The sequence below is a fragment of the Palaemon carinicauda genome, chromosome 38 (assembly GCF_036898095.1).
Source record: "Palaemon carinicauda isolate YSFRI2023 chromosome 38, ASM3689809v2, whole genome shotgun sequence".
Lineage (NCBI taxonomy): Eukaryota > Metazoa > Arthropoda > Malacostraca > Decapoda > Palaemonidae > Palaemon > Palaemon carinicauda.
Window position 1 is genome coordinate 26590693 of NC_090762.1, and position 18476 is coordinate 26609168.

Here is an 18476-nt window from a genome sequence, read left to right on the forward strand (position 1 = left end):
GTAAAATGGCCATGTCGTCCTGATGGACCCGCCCTGCACCTTTCTTTTAAAAAAAATAAAAAAAAGAAGGGGCCGTAGGTCCCCTCCCTACATACAGTATCTGTAGCACCTCGTGTATCGCTACAAGGAATACAGATGGCGCCGCGAGCGGCGCAGGGCACGCTTACGAAACGGGAGAGGAGAGATACCTTACGAACGGCTCCCCCTCTCTTTTCGTTTTCGTTTTATTATTATTATTATTATTATTATTAAATGCTAAGCTACAACCCTAGTTGGAAAAGCAGGATGCTATAAGCCCAGGGGCCCCAACAGGGAAAATAGCTCAGTGAGGAAAGGAAACAAGGAAAAATAAAATATTTTAAGAATAGTAACAACATTAAAATAAATATTTCCTATATAAACTATAAAAACTTCAACAAAACAAGAGAAAGAGAAACTAGATAGAACAGTATGCCTGAGTGTACCCTCAAGCAAGAGAACTCTAACCCAAGACAGTGGAAGGCCATGGTACAGAGGCTATAGCACTACCCAAGACTAGAGAACAATGGTTTGATTTTGGAGTGTCCTTCTCCTAGAAGAGCTGCTTACCATAGCTAAAGAGTCTCTTCTACCCTTACCAAGAGGAAAGTAGCCACTGAACAATTACATTGCCGTAGTTAACCCCTTGGGTGAAGAAGAATTGTTTAGTAATCTCAGTGTTGTCAGGTGTATGAGGACAGAGGAGAATCTGTAAAGAATAGGCCAGACTATTCGGTGTCTGTGTAGGCAAAGGGAAAGAACCGTAACCAGAGAGAAGGATCCAATATGGTACTGTCTGGCCAGTCAAAGGACCCCCTAACTCTCTAGCGGTAGTATCTCAACGGGCGGCTGGTGCCCTGGCCAACCTACTACCTACTACCTACTACCTTCTTGCCATTTGACCCCTACGAAGTGTTAACTCTGTTCGGGGTACAGATTGCCATATGGCATGTCAAGAATACGTCCGCTGATATTTTGCGATATCCCTGGTTCCTTTATTAGGGATATTCGCTCCAGGAGTTAGAATTCTGGGTACCTTAAGGTAAATTCTCCGGGAATATCGCCGTAGTTGTAATATACCCAAGGAAGCAACCTAATAGGAACTTCCATCAGGACGACATGGCCATCTTACCCAAAAATAGATTTTTCGCTTCGCTCAAAATCCGTTTTTTCATTCTATCCCAGATTCAAAGCCCATTGATGCTAACTGAACTCTTGGCGAAATAGAATTAAAATGTTTAGGATAGGTTGGTTTTGCTTTTCAATTATTGTTTGCTTTGGGTTTTACCATTGTACTTAAAAGCTTTTATTAGGTGAAAATTACAAGATGATATGCTGTTATAAGTTTATTCAAAACATGAACATCTCATATAGTATGAACAACCAATGTTACAATATCACAAGAACAAATTATAGTAATAGTAATGAATATACTGTGGATGTGAAGAAATGATCCATTTATTGTAATGGATGAAACGTAATTTTTCATTGCAGAATTACTCTTACAAAAGAAATTTTAGAATTTAACCTTCCTTACTTCAAGAGGTGTGATACTCTACATTATAAAATACAATGTTGCTATGATATATTGAATTAGATGGAAAAAGGAAGCAAAGCAGCATAATGCAGTATGCATTATACAGTCAACACAATGACAAGAACATGAAAGAATAACACATTCTTCAAGAGGTGTGATATTCTGTACCTTATAAAATACAATGATGCTGTGATATATTGTTTTAGATGAAAAAAGGATGTAAAGCAGCATAATGCAGTATGCTTTATACAGTCAACACAATAACAATAACATGAAAGAATAACGCATTCCTCAAGAGGTGTGATATTCTGTACCTTATAAAATACAATGATGCTGTGATATATTGTATTAGATGAAAAAAGGAAGTAAAGTAGCATAATGCAGTATGCTTTATACAGTCAACACAATAACAATAACATGAAAGAATAACGCATTATTCAAGAGGTGTGATATTCTGTACCTTATAAAATACAATGATGTGATATATTGTATTAGATGAAAAAAGGAAGTAAAGCAGCATAATGCAATGTGCATTATACAGTCAACACAATGACAAGAACATGAAAGAACAACATATTCAAAATATGTCATACACCAGTCATCAAAGAAGTAAGTCTAAGAAAAAGATGAAGCTTGGCTTGACTGCCAAGATGTTATATCACAACAAAATGAACAAATTATCAGTTAAAATAATATAAGTTTTATCGCCAAGACATTTTGTTACACTATTTTAAGAAAATGTAAATTGCATTCATTTCAATTTTTGCTAGATTTCAGTGCATTGTAGCTGATTTTAAAATGGATTATGTGTAGCAGTATAATTTCCAAGCTACGTGATAATAATCCTGGTAAGCCAGAGGTCTTTCTCTATTTTGATCCCTTGTGATGGAACAAGTTACGGAATCTCAAAGAGGAATTTATTCTGTGTTTCTACAAAATTATATCCACCCGTCCGTAGGATCTGAAGGATAGTATCTACCGAGCCAATACCTTGAATTTGATGAACAGTGCTTGTGATACATAAATAATGATATCTTTGGCAAAAGATATCGCTTTTATTGAGGAAAGTTTTGTAAAAGATTCATAACCCTATCCATGAGCTGTCCAGCAGTATCGTCAGACATGTACTTCTGGTTATAACTCAGGGTGTATGGAGAATGTCCCCTGAATGTAAATGTGTGATGCATCATCAAGTATGGTGCCTTAATCAATCCAGTTTTACAATATGTACTTGTTAACTGCAGGTGATCTCCTACACCTGGTAAAGCTTTTGTTATGTCTCCTATATTTGCCAAACAGTAGTCTCGAACCATTGGCGGGTTACCTTTGTAGTATTCATCATACTGTATCTGTGGCATGGTCATTTGCCGCACAACGTACTGTTCCAAAACTTCTCCTGATGTTATCTTTTTGTTAAGCTTATTATGGAGCTTTTGAGTGTATTTCCAGAAGTGATTTCGGACATTTGAACTGGTGCTAATCCTATGTGTATATTGCCTTCTGTGAAGACCAACTATTGGAAGTTCGTAACGTCTTTTGTAGCGACGTAGGTCCATAGATAAATTGATACTTATTTGGTGGGATTCATCACCAACTCCAGCATCCCTCACCATTTCCACTAAAGCTGTGTTAATGAGAGCTTCGAATCCACTGTTGAAAGTCACTCCAGCATTTTTACAGTAAGCATGAAATTTCTGTAATGTCTGATTGTCTATGTTTTCGGCAATTGCTACAGAATGGTCTTCTCCGCCCGGTGGAGGATAGGCTTTGAACAGGATTGGTGTGTTGTTACAGGCTAAGATCTCTTCTTTTAGTTCTCGAAGTCTATCAGGATCATCCTCGAGTCGTCTCCTAATCTTTGTATTAAGTTCCTGAATATCTGCATCAGAGGCATATACAGCGCATGTTTGGTTGTCAACGGGTCGACCAGCAATAATGTCATTTAGTACTTGAACTAATGTGTTAGCAAATATTACCCCCGTGTAACCATCAACAAAAGCATGATGGTAAGATACCATAAGATCATACTGATATGGAAAAGCTTCTTTGATCTCTGGCAAAATACAAGGAGAGTCATCAGGAGCTTTAAGAAGACGTGTTTTCCACAAAGGAGCTTCTTCGTATCCCATGGCATCATTACAGAAGCTGTTTATTACATCTGAAGAAGACACTCCTTCCAGTATCTGTTATAGTAAAAAAGATTGACTGACCATTAATATTCATTTTAATGGCTAAACACAGATTTTTTTTTCTTATAAAACATAACTTCATTGACAGTAAGCTTAAATATCTTTGAATTTATTTCCTTCTAGTATTGTCAGTGGTCAATCAAACTTCATGTTTTCAGGACATTGTAAAGATTTGAGTGTGGAAAAGGAAATCTTCTAATCGGGGTAATGCATGATTTCTTAAGAGTTTTATTGGAAAGAGATTTTTAAAAAGTTGTCCATATAACCTATTGCATGAAATCACCCACAAAAGATTAAGGAATAATCATAATTAAGAAAATACAAGAAGTAAGAATTTTACTGAGCTTTGCTGAATATTAGTCGCGAGCTTTCACTGTCTTACCTCAAAATCTATTTCTGGATTGGTATCACATATCCAAAACTGGTCATCTCTCTTCTTCATGCAACAGCGAAAACTGGGAATTTTTCTATACAAGAGAATACATATTAGGATTTTTGGAATGACACTTGATATTTTCATAACATGAAAAAGTACACATATAATAATCATCAAATGTTTGTAATGTTATTTAAGAAACAAATTATAGCCCTCTAACACCAGAAATCAATGAAAATTATACAATAAAAAAAACTATATTGATAAATGAAGTTGCATTTTATCTTTGAGGAAAGTCGAGGTTAGGTAGTAGGTTGGCTAAGGCACCAGCCACTAGTTGAGCTACTACTGCAAGAAAGTTATTGTGTCCTTTGACAGCCCATGTAATTTAGTATTATATTGGATCCCTCTTTCGTCACAGCTCATTTTTCTCCTGCCTAAACATACACCGAATAGTCTATCCTGTTGTTCACATATTTTTTCAGTTGCTAAAAGTCAATTGCTAATGGTAGAAGAGACCCTTTAGCCATGGTAAGCAGCTGTTCTAGGATAAGGGTTCTCTAAAATCAAACCATTGTTGCCATACTTTTGGAATTGCCATAACATCTGGACCATGGTCTTGTACTGTCTTGGGTAAAGTTTTGTAGCTAAGGGTACACTTGCTCACAATTTTCTACCTGCTTTCTTATTTTCTTTCCTCGCTGGGTAATTTACCTCCGTTGGAGCCCTTGGGAATCCGCCTTTTCCAACTAGTGTTTTAGCTTAGTAATATTAGTAATAATAACATAAGGGAGACAAGAGAGGAGGGGGAGTAGGTGCATGGCGTAGGAATCTTCCTCCTAAGAACTTTTTGTAAAATATCAGAAATTCTTCACTTAAAGGCATTCACTGTCACTAATTAAATCACTTAAATCATGCTTTTTGGCGCCTTGTTGTCTCTTGTGCTTTATTATATTACATTCAGCATATACAAGGAAACTATCTGTAGAATACGACAGTCTTTTCTTTTAAATTGTATGGAAATGTGACATTGCATCATTGGTAAATAGATTTGCTACTCACACTATCAAAGCCTTATTTGCTTGATGTATTTCGACCAAATTTTTCAGGGTTCCCACTAACTTAACATCTCCCTAATTTTACTTGAGGCTAGAGGTTTGTCAGTGTGATTTCTTTTTCATAATAAATCACCTCTGCAACGTCTAGTTGCTGCTGCTTATTTATCTCCACCAACTCCTCATTTGTCAGTTGCTCATTATACTATTTTAGAAGATTATTGATGTCGTCCTTGTCCACCTCCAAACAGGTGGAACAATTAAGATAATTTGGATCTATAATTCAGAAGGGAGGATATGAGCTGGCCTTGGGGAAATGGAGGGAGAAGAAGAATCCTATTGTCGTGCCTGAGGACACAATATCATTGTTAACTGGCTCCTCGTGGATGGGTTTACGTCCCTCGAAATTTCATTCCGTAATGCGCTTAGGAGAGATTTTCCTCCATTCAGATTTGAGGGGTCTGTTATTGACAACAGTCAAGGCATTATCATTCAGTATGAGGCAGCTGACGATTTGGAAATGTTCTTTCTAATCTGTCAGAGAGTGAGGAGGGTCCTTTTTGTGACCTCAAAGCATCGTTGGAACATTGCATTTGTGTAAAGCTTTTTGAAATTCGAGGAGGGAGAGAGGAACTTTATTTGGATGAATTTGAATTTCTCCATTAAGTAGTCTTAAATGGCTGGAGGATGGTTAGGAACATCGTGCATCAGCAGCAAGTCTGGGAGTAGGAGATTTTTCTCCATGAGGTACTTTTATTTTTTTTACCTTTAACGAAAATCCTCATTGTCTCATTGCTCAAACAAAATGCGAGGCTCACAGATCTTGTCATTTTACATCCAAATAACATTAAGTAACTGCTTCTGCATCTTTGGACTTTTTAAAGGCTCTTGGATTATCAAGTGATACGAAAAAGCCAATTCAGACAGTCTCTAATGGGCTTGTGACCAGAAATTTTCTTTTTTTTTCTTCAGTAATAACATTAATCTTAGGCATCATCGATAGAAGACGGGACACGTCCCAGTTGAATATTTGCTGTGGCATGTAAAACTACAACGAATGATTCTGCTGCTTTAATTTCAGAGCTTGTAGCCACACAGTCTCACTACAATATGAATGTTAGTTCTTCTCTTGAAATTTTTAAACCAGGACCCGCTGGCTTTGAATGTATCCTTTTGCTTTGTCTGTGGACGTACTTGAATCCTCTTTAAGAAGGTTGGCTTACAATATCTTTGCTTTTCACAAATGATGTTCTCAATAGATTTTGCAACTAACTGCTTTGCATTGATCCAGATGAGAAGTAAGGTTTAAACATTCTCAGGAACACATTATTGTTGTTTCAGCAACGTCAGCACCCCTTTCACAGCATCAAAATATTTGATTGCTTCATAGTTTTTCAGAATTGTACAAATCATGGATGTTGTACAATATCATCTTTTATCCAGTCTTGATGTGTACCTTGATTACCCTTCTCGATAATTTTTTACCCTGCTATGGAAATCATCTCTGTTTACGATCTTTCTTAGTCATCTTGGGGCCTTTCTCCAGATGTTGTACTGCACTTACAATTAGTTTATGGTTAAGAATAACAACCACAAGTCAATAAAGGACAGGCTGTCTCAACTTTACAAAGTATGTTTTTAAAACATCTCTATATATATTTTTGGGCTCCAGCCATGTTGTCCTGATGGAATTTCCTATTGGGCAGCTTTCTGCTTGGGATATTTACTGAGAGTGATATACTAGATAATTTTACCTGTAGAGATATCACAGGTTTACGACACCTTGAACGAATATCCTGAAAGATATCTTGTATATAACAGGGACGTATTTAAAACTATCACGGCTATTCTTCCCTGAATAGATGTAACCTTGTCTCGAAGGATATTATTGTTATTATTATTATTACTTACTAAGCTACAACCCTAGTTGGAAAAGCAGTATGCTATAAGCCCTGGGGCTCCAACAGGGAAAATAGCTCAGTGAGGAAAGGAAAAAAGGAAAATAAAATATTCTAAGAAGAGTAACAACAATAAATATCTCCTATATAAACTATAAAAACTTTAACAAAACAAAAGGAAGAGAAATAAGATAGGAGAGTGTGCTCGAGTGTACCCTCAAGCAAGAGAACTCTAACCCAAGACAGTGAAAGGCCATGGTACAGAGGCTATGGCACTACCCAAGACTAGAGAACAGTGGTTTGATTTTGGAGTGTCCTTCTCCTAGAAGAGCTGCTTACCATAGCTAAAGAGTCTCTTCTACCCTTACCAAGAGGAAAGTGGCACTGAACAATTACAGTGCGACAACCCCTTGGGGGATGAAGAATTGTTTGGTAATCTGTGTTGTCAGGTGTATGAGGATAGAGGAGAATATGTAAAGAATATGCCAGACTATTCAGTGTGTATGTAGGCAAAGGGAAAATGAACCGTAACCAGAGAGGAGGATCCAATGTAGTACTGTCTGGCCAGTCAAAAGACCCCATAACTCTCTAGCGGTAGTATCTCAACGGGTGGCTGGATAGGATTGGATTCGTGGTGTAGCCGTTACAATTCTGATCAGTGTGTTTCGTGAACACGGTCATTGGTTCTCCATTTCTTTTAGCAGCGCCATTTTGATGGCACTCTTGGAAGTTTCTATTCTTTATTTTTTCAAAGTTTTCAATGCCTACTGTATATGGATATGTATGCCCCTGCTTCTTCATCTTTGTTTGAGTGCAACCTGCGTTTTTTGTGGAGAATTTCGCTTATCCCACTCATATTTTTACAGATGTCTGTTCCCATTTTTCTTACGCCTCATGCTCATAGGCTAATAGCTCAGTGTTTTATAAGAAATTTCTTGCTAACCTTGTTTAGTTATGTTACTTATATACCCTTACAGATGTTTTATTATTCTATCTTAGCTATTATCTTTATTAGATTGTTGTCTTAGCCGATGGCATAGACCAGTCATTACCCCTGGCCTATGTCATGAACTAGCTATTACCGTCCCCCATCCCTCACTTCTTGCCACTTGACCGCGGGGTTTGTTTGGCTGTGGGCCTTCCTACCTCTCTATTGATACGTCATAGTGCGGAGCCACCTTCATGGAGTTATTCCCCTGGAGTTGTAGTTGGATGGACAGAGCCGTCCTAGGTCGACAGTTTCCTTTTTCTACCTAGCAATAGTGTTTATGTAGGTGTCACTGGTTGTGGGAACTTGTTCTTTTTGTCTACTTACTGCTGTTTTCTTTGAAAGCAGCTGGTTGGGAGACTAGTTCTCTGTGCCTACTTACTGGAGATCCCTTAGAAAAAAATTCAGATTGTTTTAAGACTTCAGTTGGGTCTTCCTTTCCTGCCTTCTTACCTTACCATCGGGTCCCTTACTCTCATTCCCTGTTAAATTCCTTTCCTTCCTCCCTGGCCATGGAACCCTATTCTTTGCCTAGTCGTCTCTTCCCTGGCATTTGAGAAACCTAGACTGCTATATATCTAGACAAACTGACTATTTTCAGGTTGGCTGAGATTAATCCTAGATTGGGTTAGTTCTCTTTGCTGCCTTCACAGCCTTCTTGTGGTAGGCCTGCTGCCCTTTCCCCTTCCTAGTGAGGCTACTTTACCTTCCTGAGTGTGGAAGTATTTTCCTTTGCCTAGTCTGGTTTTCTGTGGCATCAGAGAATCCCTTAATTGCTTTATGTCTAGACTGGTCAGCCTGAGGTTGCTGTCAGCTTATTCTTAGATAGGCCAAGGGTTCTGATCCTAGACAAGGATCATCTCCCTTGGTGCCTTAGCAGCTGTCTTGGGTTAGGTAGACAGCTCCTCCTGTAGGCTATACTCCTATAGCTGTGGAACTTTGGTTCCTTTGCTCGGTCGGTTTTCCCTGGCTTTAGTGTTCAACACTTTGCCATATTCCATAGACCTGCCGGCTTGGGTCTCTTTAGCACTAGATGTGAGTAGGTTTGGATCCTTCTTTCTTTTATTAAAGATGAGGATGCTTCCCTTGCCGCCTTAGTTGTCGCCTTACACTTGTCGGCTGCGTCTAAATCCGTTTGTCCACCTCCCTTTAGATCTGGTTCCCTGGGTTCTTGGCAAGTTTAACCTAACGGGTTACCTTTGCCATATACATCACCCTAGCCTAGATCTTTTCCCTTGTGGTTACTTGGTCTAAAGGACCTAATACCCTACTTACCTTCTCAAGTGACCTTAGACTACAGGCTCTTGAGCTTGTCATCTACCACTAGGAGTTTGCCTTCACTTTTCTGTAACTAGTTTTCAAACTTCATATTATAGCTGGATAGTTAAAGGATCATAAATACCCTTTAATCTTCCAGGTATATACTGCACGATAGCTTGTAGCAGGCGATCAATTTAATTATCTCATTCATCGTATTTGAGGAACACTATCTTCTAAATTGATCGGTTGGATACCTCCTTGTCAGATCTTTCATTGAATTTGCGAATTCCATGTATCCTTGCTGTTTTTAATGGCTCTCATTATATTTGCAATGGGTGAATTCCCATTCCTCAATAAATTTAATCTGAATAACTAGGCTAGTGGCAGTCAGCCCTACCAGGTGACCCTAATAACTGGTCTATACTGTTCCTTACTCAGATTATATCCTATGGGAATGTCCGCTTGGCTGTCGAGTTAGCAATGGCTACACACTGTTGCGTCGTTTTATGTGCCAAGTAAGGGAAAGTGAGACCTTGGGCCCAGGTCTGTTGTACATAGCTGCTGCTTTAGGGCACAGCTACTTCCACTCTAAGTCAAATGGTATCTGATTTTAACACCCTAGGTTGTCTCATCGACCAGTTTCGAGGAGAAAGTTTTCTATTGATATGAATCTTTTCTTTCCCTGTATTCTACCACTAGTTAGGATTTTATTTAGAATCCTGAGCTGTTTGGCATGCGCTTTCATTGTGCGCTTTCATTGTAGTGTAGCCTTAGCTATAGTTAGTAGTAACTCGGTAGATATTTTGTATTAATGTGTATCTCAATTTTCATAAAACATTTTTATCATGTATTATACATTTTATATTTTTATGATTTGAAAATTTTCCATGGCATCAAGTACTCATTGAAATTTTTCCCACTTTACGGGTTGGTGAGGACTAGAAATGTTCTAGGTAGGTCAAGATGCCTTGTGGTCATAAGACCCGCTGGAAACATACAGATTGTCATGTTTCCAAGGGATCATTAGCTATTTCGGAACCACCAAAGTACAATATATGCAAGGATTTTCTCCACTGTGGCTTCTACTCTACCGACATTTCTCAAGAATTGAGAGAGTGGGGCCAGAAAACCACCAGACACTGGGTTAGGGTGTTTCAGAAGATCTCAACAAAGTGCCCCTTATCTTCCGCCATGGCTATCTGGACTTGAAACGTTCAGGCTTCCTTTAGCACAAAAGCTAAGTTATAACTCCCCGAAGGGAACCAAACCAATAACAGCTAAAACAAAAGGCAAAGAGAGGTAGGTACTCAACTTTGACAAAGAGGAAGCCATCATACGTAGAAGATCTTCGAAAAAGGTGAAAATAACGCACACAGAAATATCACACAGTAGCAACAAGCTGCAGACAAAGGAAGGAAGTGGCAGGGTCGTATGGGAGCACCGAAAGGTAATAGGATATGTAACGGCTCCTCACTTATCCTTACCTTTAGATGATTAGACTGGGAAAGGTCTATTCGGGGTGTAGATGTCTAACGTTATCTTAGGATACGTCCCTGATTATACACAATATCTTCGGATAGTCGTTCCTGGGGTTAGAACCCCGTGATACCCGACGGTAATTCTCTCATACTATCAATCGCAGAAATATTATATAGTAGGAATTTGCTGGAGGGAGCTTCCATCAGGACGACATGGCTATCTCACCCTAACATAGATTTTTCCTACTTCAAAATCCCTTAAAAGATCTCTTTTTCCACAAGACTGATGTGACCGCTGTGTATGGTCATCAGATACCAATGGTTCAACTTCCATTGGTACCTCTAGTTCCTGGAGACGAAGTCTGGAATGTGATTCAGGACATGAATTTGGATGTTTACAACATGTCAACAACCTTTTCCATTATGTCAGAAAACGATAGGCTGTTGCTGATGACGCAGGCCTGAGATAACTTGCTCGACAGTCATCAGGTTAGTACTATCCCCAGTGCTTCTTTACCGATTCATGGTCCTACGTCTGATACACATGCCTTGTCTTCCACTCCTCTTCCAACTCCAACTCCCCCTTTTTTTTCATGGTCATTTAGAGTTCATGGCATCCATGAGAGCATTCATGGAAAATATCCATGCAGAGCATAAGAAGGCGCAAGTGTCCGGTTGGGGAAGATAGAGACATTTCAACAGACACCTAAGGCTAAGGCTCCACCAGTAAAATATGGAAATCAAATTGCCCTAAATTACATATAAAAATCAGGCTATATATCAGTTTAGTGAGATCATAAAAATCAGGCTATATATCAGTTTAGTGAAATCAGTGCTACTGTATGAACATGAGGCATGGTATGATATTGAAACAATATCCAACAGGGTTGTTAGATTTGAGAACAAAGCCCTTAGAAAAATATTAGGTGTTAAGTAGCAGGACAGGTTTAGAAAGGGAACTATAAGATAGTTTATGCGATTGCCATATATGGATGAGATCAAGATGAGGGGTAGATGGAGCGGGTTTGGTCATGCTCTTCGCACTCCAAAGAGAGATTAGTTTACCAAATTTTCATCTGGTCCTTACAAGGCATTAGAAGAGTTGCAAAACACAGTCCTAAATGGCTGAATGCGATGAAGCTTGAAGTAGGAGATGATGAGTGGAGAAGTATTGATTTAAAAGCTCTTGATAGAGACGACTGGCGAAATCTAACCGAGGCCCCTTCCGGCAGTAGGTGTAGGAGGAGATCATGATGATGAGATATTCACACACAAGAGGCCATGTTTAGGAATGCTTAGATAATTTCTTGCATGTCTGTGTTTTTGGATTTGTGAATAATTGCAATTTTTATGTTTCATATACTTTGTAAAAGGGGATTCTTTGTGTTTCAAACTGCTGTATGGCGAAATGTAAAATTATAAACATTATAATTATATTCATCTATATATATATATATATATATATATATATATATATATATATATATATATATATAGATAGATAGATAGATAGATAGATAGATAGATAGATAGATAGATAGATATATATATATAAATATATATAATTTATATATTATATGTATACATACATATATATATATATATATATAGTATATATAAAATTTTCCTTTAGATTTACAAACAAAGAGAAAATAAAATTTCTTAGGCTTAAATTGCTCAATTTCTTATGGGAGCATGAGCAAAGCTTGAATTCTGCACCCACGTGTTGTAAGTACAGACTATTTCCAGGAGGCTTCTCCGGACCAGACTCGCTCCTTTTTTTATTATATTCAAAATAATATCCGCCGCTCTTTTTCTTCTTAAGAGTCTCTAATTTTATATTTATTAAAAAGAGATTAGATTTGATATTTTGACTAACCTTTGTAAAATAATGAGGGCCTTTTCTACCTCTTCATGCTTCAACGGTAATTTTGCATTGAAGCGATAGACCACAGAGGTGAATGAGGATCTGTGTTTATGGGCAAAACAAAGCTCTTCTACTTCTTTGGATGCGGGAAACAGCCATTTTATATCTTCATCGTATTCTGACCTGTTGGGTAAAAGTAAAGTAGATCTGGAAAGTGAACATATATTATATAAGTAGCAAATAGAATTTGTATGTATATACAGTGGTACCTCAGTTTATGAGTTAAATCCATTCGAGGAGCAAGCTTGAAAATCAAAATGTATGCAAACACATTTACACTCATTTTTCAAGGTAACAATGTTGGGTGAAGAGCAAATTATTACCAGTAACATAAAAAGAAATACAAAATATTTCAGAAGAAAATTAATATTGTATTGACAACGTAACTCACTTTACCATTGAGGGGATTTGTGGCTGGCATAATGGAGAAAAGAGAAAGGAGAATCGCCCTCCATGAGAACTCTGGGTAAAGGTTTTATATTTTGAAAGGCATTCACTTTCAGTAACTGAATCACTTGATTTATGGGTTGTGGACATTTGGTCTTTTTTTTTCACCCTTATGTTCAGCTTGTACAAGTAACCTATCTAGAAACAAACTCTTTGTCTGTAAAATACCATGTTCCTTCTACATTACATTTTCAGTATTATTGAATAGATTCAGAACTATCCCAACAAAACTGTTATCTCTCATAAAAAATTTTAGGCTTTCCCGCTAGGGATTGACATTTGGGAAACATTTCCCAATTCCGATATTTCAGGAAAAGGTTACTGTTTTTCCGGGATCCTGGGAAATCCGTGGAATTTATGAAAAAGGAAATTATTTTTGTATTTAAGCAATGAAATATTGCAAGACTTAGGTGATTATTTCATTATTTTTAAAGCAATGGCAAAGACATATCCACTCTATATAATGCAAAAAATAAACGTTCAATAAAATTAACAAGTAGAAAATTCAGACTGATTAAGCACAATTTTATTCAGTTTCTCATGAAATAAAAAAAAAAAGTAACACATTTTTTACAAATTGTATGAAAATATCTTTTACGATCACATGCTTTTTTAATTCATTAGAAACCTGGCGAAAGATAACTTATTGTTCATTACAATTAGTAAAATTTGTAAATAAAAAGGACTGTAATCACTTTATGAGAAAACACACTTTTGTAATATAAACCTGGTGAGAGAAAAAAATTAATGTCATTACAATATCAAAAGTCATGCATCACTTTTTGCTGGCAATGCTTCTAAATTGTTCATAACAGTGTTAGGTAATAGATACACTTAGATGGTAAAAACTGCTAATGATTGATTTGTCAATTACAGCATCTTTTCTGCTTCTTCTAATGCATCAAAATCCTCTTAAATGTTCAGAATCATATATGTACCAGCCGTGGGTGTTGCAGTACGAATATGAAGTTTTATCAAGTTAGCTACACGGTTTTTCTTCCTTCTAGCGTATTTTTGTATTCGAGTTGGGGACCATTGTCACGATACTGTTAGCTTAACAATGCAAAACAAAGTTTTTAAAAGGTTTAAAGGCTCTTCATGAATGGCACAAGCTAGGGACAGTGAAATTGCCCTATAAAGCAGGACAAGGCCCTAGAGACCTAATTATATACTGTAGTACCTTCAGATACGAGTTTAATGCGTTCTTGGACCCGAGCTCATATGTTAATTCGCTCGTATCTCTAATCAATTTTTCTCACATAAAATGACTAAAAAAAATTAATCCGTTCCCACCCTCTGAAAAAACACCTAAAAACTGTATATTAGTGGAAAAAACGTTGTTTTTAATTGTTCTAATTCACAACATACGGTCACAAAATAACAAATAGCTATGTACTGGTTATGATCTGCAATAAAATGTGACATTACTATGGAGTTCATACCTTCGAGACAGACGGTAGCAGCTAACGGCAGTGTTTGCAGAGGAGGAGGGAAAGAGAAAGTTTAGGAGAGAGACTTGACGGCAACACGTTAGGTACGCTACACTTTTGTAGCACTATGTAACATAACTTAAACTTTAAAATTAACTTAAAAATGAAATTAGCTTACAGTACACACACTTAGAAATAAATGTTAATCTTATGTTACTCTAAACTTGATTCTAATTTTGTCTCATTTTCATTTTTTACTCTTCTTCCAGCTTGGCTCTTTTTGCCTGGCTTTTTGACTTGCTTTCACCTTCATTTTTTGCCGACCTTTGTAAAAGGAACCTATCTAGGGATGTTTGCTTCCCCCCCCCCCTTCAAAGTGTTACGAAAATGACGTACACAAGTGTCGTCACAAAAGGCTAACACATGACTACACGCCAACTTATCCGGGTGCCTCTTTTCCATAAAATCAGAAAACTCCTGCCACTTTCCTAACATGTCTCTGATTTCCTTCTGTATAGCATCCTTCTGCTTGTGGATGGTACATATTGTTGATGTACTCCTTTCATAGTGACGAGCCAGCTCAGTCACTCGTACACCACTCTCATGTTTTTCAATTATTTCATGCTTTATCTCGATTGTCATACGCCTTTTCTTTTCCCTACCCTTATTTGCATTCGCTTACTTTGGACCCATTGCTTATTCACTTAATTCTGTACTGATTAATGCAAATACTACGGCCGATGCTCAGAGATAACTTTACGCGACGGAGATCCGACGGGAAAGAGCGAACGATGCTGTCCTCGTGAGCAGCCTCTCGCACACTCGGCCACCTAGCGGCCACATAGAGAACTGTCTAGCATCCTCATATCTCTAATTTGTCTCGTATCTTGGGGCAAAGATTTGCTCAAAACTTTCCTCGTATCTCAAATTTTTCGTATGTTGGGACACTCGTATGTCGAGGTATTACTGTATGCAAATGGTCAGCGTGGAAGCCCACTCTAACCCAAGGTAAAACCAGGGAGGGCCAAGCAATGGCTGCTGATGACTCAGCAGACCTATAGACTCCCCCAAACCCCTTTTCTTATATCACAATGATAGTGATGTTGTAGTGACCTAAGGATCTGAGGAGTTTGAGCGGGACTCTTAACTCCAGTCTGGCAATCACCTGTCAGGGATGTTACCACATGACCACCACAACTTTTGATGAACAAAAGTTTTCACAACTGGGCAGAGAACATGCAGTCATAACTGTACAAAAAAATTCCAAAGACGAAAGTAAGAGATGATTATTTTCCTTGTGCTACGGAGAGAGTGAAAGAATTAGGTTCTGAGCAAGAGGTCGAAGGTTGTTAGCTAATGCGATAAGAAAATGATGACTAAATTTAGCAAACACCGCCAATATGGTGTAGGGGTGTGCATGCTATTTTCATTAAAATGATATTTCACAAAAACGGTGAACGCTAATGATATTTTTACATGCAGAATATTACAATGAGTGTATATCAAAATATAATTACATGGTCATAAACCAACATGAACGTATTCCCAGATACTTGTAACCCTAGGTTTTACTGTCTATATATATATATGTATATATATATATATATATATATATATATATATATATATATATATATATATATATATATATATATATATCTATATATATATATATATATAGATATATATATATATATATATATATATATATATATATATATATATATATATATATATACCCTATGCTATATAGAGGGTGTGTAAGTGAAACTAGTAAGGAATGACGTCAATATGTAATACGCGACATTTTCTGAAAGTTAGGTTTAATGTGCAGTGTATGTAGGGGTGCGCTTCACATATGTCCTTTCTGTTGGTATTGTTACAATTTTGAACAGTAAAGAAGATATCGAAGTATTAGATGAACCTCATCAGATGCTGATATTCAGATATCAATGGCAATATGATCTTAGCATAGAAAGTTATGTTTATGTGGATTTCTTAGCAGGACGTGTCGTCCATCAATCTGTACTGAAGTGGGAGTGATAATCTAATTTGCCTTTTTTCTTGTGGAGCTTCTCCATATAAGGGGAAATTTGAACTAAAGTTTTGATCTCGATAATTTATGGAATCATAATCCTGTATAGATATAAAATCACAAATAGGATCAAGATGTGGAGTCTTCCAGTTCTAGTGAAGGCTAATGGCATAGAGTAATGCACTAACCTTATATCTACTGCAAGGTTTGGTGTACCAAGCAAAGGATTTTGAATTGTTGTGATGGATCTTCTGACGATTGCCTTTTTCTCATTAATTCTTGAGAATATCCTGAAAAAGAAACATGATAATGTTTGTCATTAATTGAATGTTGTAGACTTGACTCAGTTGAGAAATGGAGCCATATAGATAGTGTTAATACTGTAGATCATTTCGGATAGAAGATTTTGATTTGATTTGAATAATGAAATTTTCAGTTATAGAATCTCTTTGCATTTAAAGTCCGATACTAAGGAATGTAACGATATAAGAAATAATAGTAATGCATTATTTGATGACTGATAAGTAATGCAAATATTTTTCAGCTTGTTTAATTTGTCTGGGACGTTTAACACTTTTAAACGTTTCTGAAACTTCAATATGCAACATTGTTATCCAGAATAAAAGATCCGAAGTTTGTGACTTTTGGATAGACTACTATGGATAGACTACTATGTATAATTTTGAAAGCAAATTAAGACAACATATGTAAAATGAGAGACCGTAATGACTTCAATAATTGGAGATAGAGCAAAACTTACCGGGAATGTCGAAATGCTGCGTCAATAGTCTTCTTTATCAGCTGTGCCATATCTCAGGATTTGTTTAAAAAGGACAAAGATATATGGAAGGCAATCTAATCTAAGGAAGACTCTCCATACGAGTTTGGCTCAATAATATTCTAGCATAAAGCACCACTGTTATGTGATTTATATTTAATTTAAAGAGGTAAATACTTTTTGTCTGATCACTTTAAAAGTAACTACTGAAGTAGTTCCTGAATGAACAAAACTGCGAGAAACTACAATTAATATAACGAGAACTGAGTATATACGTTCTCCCCCATAAAAGTCGAATGAATGAGAGTACCTTTTGCTGCTGTGCTTTTATACTCTGCAACCTTAAAGATAAAGACTTCATTTTTTATCTTTTTATCAAAGTATATTTTTAGGTTGTGCTTTGTAATACGTGGGTTTTTAAATGTACCACATAAGGACAACAGATAAAGCAACAGATAAGATCTTTACAACAACTTACGGGGCTTGGATAATATTGTGACCAAAGGGAGATTTAAAACTACAGAATGTTGTTACAAGAGAGAGGTTATAGCTATATTATGCGATTTTAGGTATTGCATTATGATAACCGAACCTACAAGCACTGCATATGAAGAAAAAGTAAAGTAATAGTTAAGATCTTTTCTGCAACTTTGGGGCTTGAATAATACCACTTGAAAGACCGCATTCGAATATTGAATGAATGCAAATGAAACATTTTGATAAGAGACAAAGTTACACAATGGAATTTCAACAGCGTTTGGCTGCAGATACCTGGCAGAGAGAGATGTGCAGAGGATCTTACTTTGCAGGCAATGAAGACTTTCTTATTATTCCCCTTTGAAGAAAGTTTATGAAAGATAACCAAATAGGGGATCTTTTGGGAGGTGTAAATCATATATGTCATATATCTAAATGGTAATGATAACAGGTAATAAAGACTTTCTTATTCCCTGTTGAAAAAAGGTTTATGGAAGATAATTTGCGGAGGCACCAGTTAGGTATTAACTGATAAGCTGAGTGAATATAACTGACTCGATGTCGACAAACAGTGAGCTTTTGG

The 18476-nt window shown here is 36.9% G+C and overlaps 1 protein-coding gene across 2 annotated transcripts; it reads right to left on the reverse strand.

The window, feature by feature from the left end:
- Window positions 1-1349: 1349 nt before the first annotated feature.
- On the reverse strand, window positions 1350-17710 carry LOC137630494 (uncharacterized). 2 transcript variants are annotated; one of them, XM_068361994.1, is made up of 5 exons: window positions 17399-17710; window positions 16827-16928; window positions 12679-12849; window positions 4127-4211; window positions 1350-3738 (listed from the first exon to the last, which is right to left on the reverse strand). In XM_068361994.1, the coding sequence occupies exons 1-5, from the start codon at window positions 17446-17448 to the stop codon at window positions 2611-2613; spliced, it is 1536 nt and encodes a 511-aa protein (XP_068218095.1). In that variant the 5' UTR covers window positions 17449-17710; the 3' UTR covers window positions 1350-2610. The 2 variants fall into 2 exon arrangements, with proteins under 2 accessions (XP_068218095.1, XP_068218094.1); XM_068361993.1 differs by having other exon boundaries at window positions 12679-12873.
- Window positions 17711-18476: the final 766 nt, after the last annotated feature.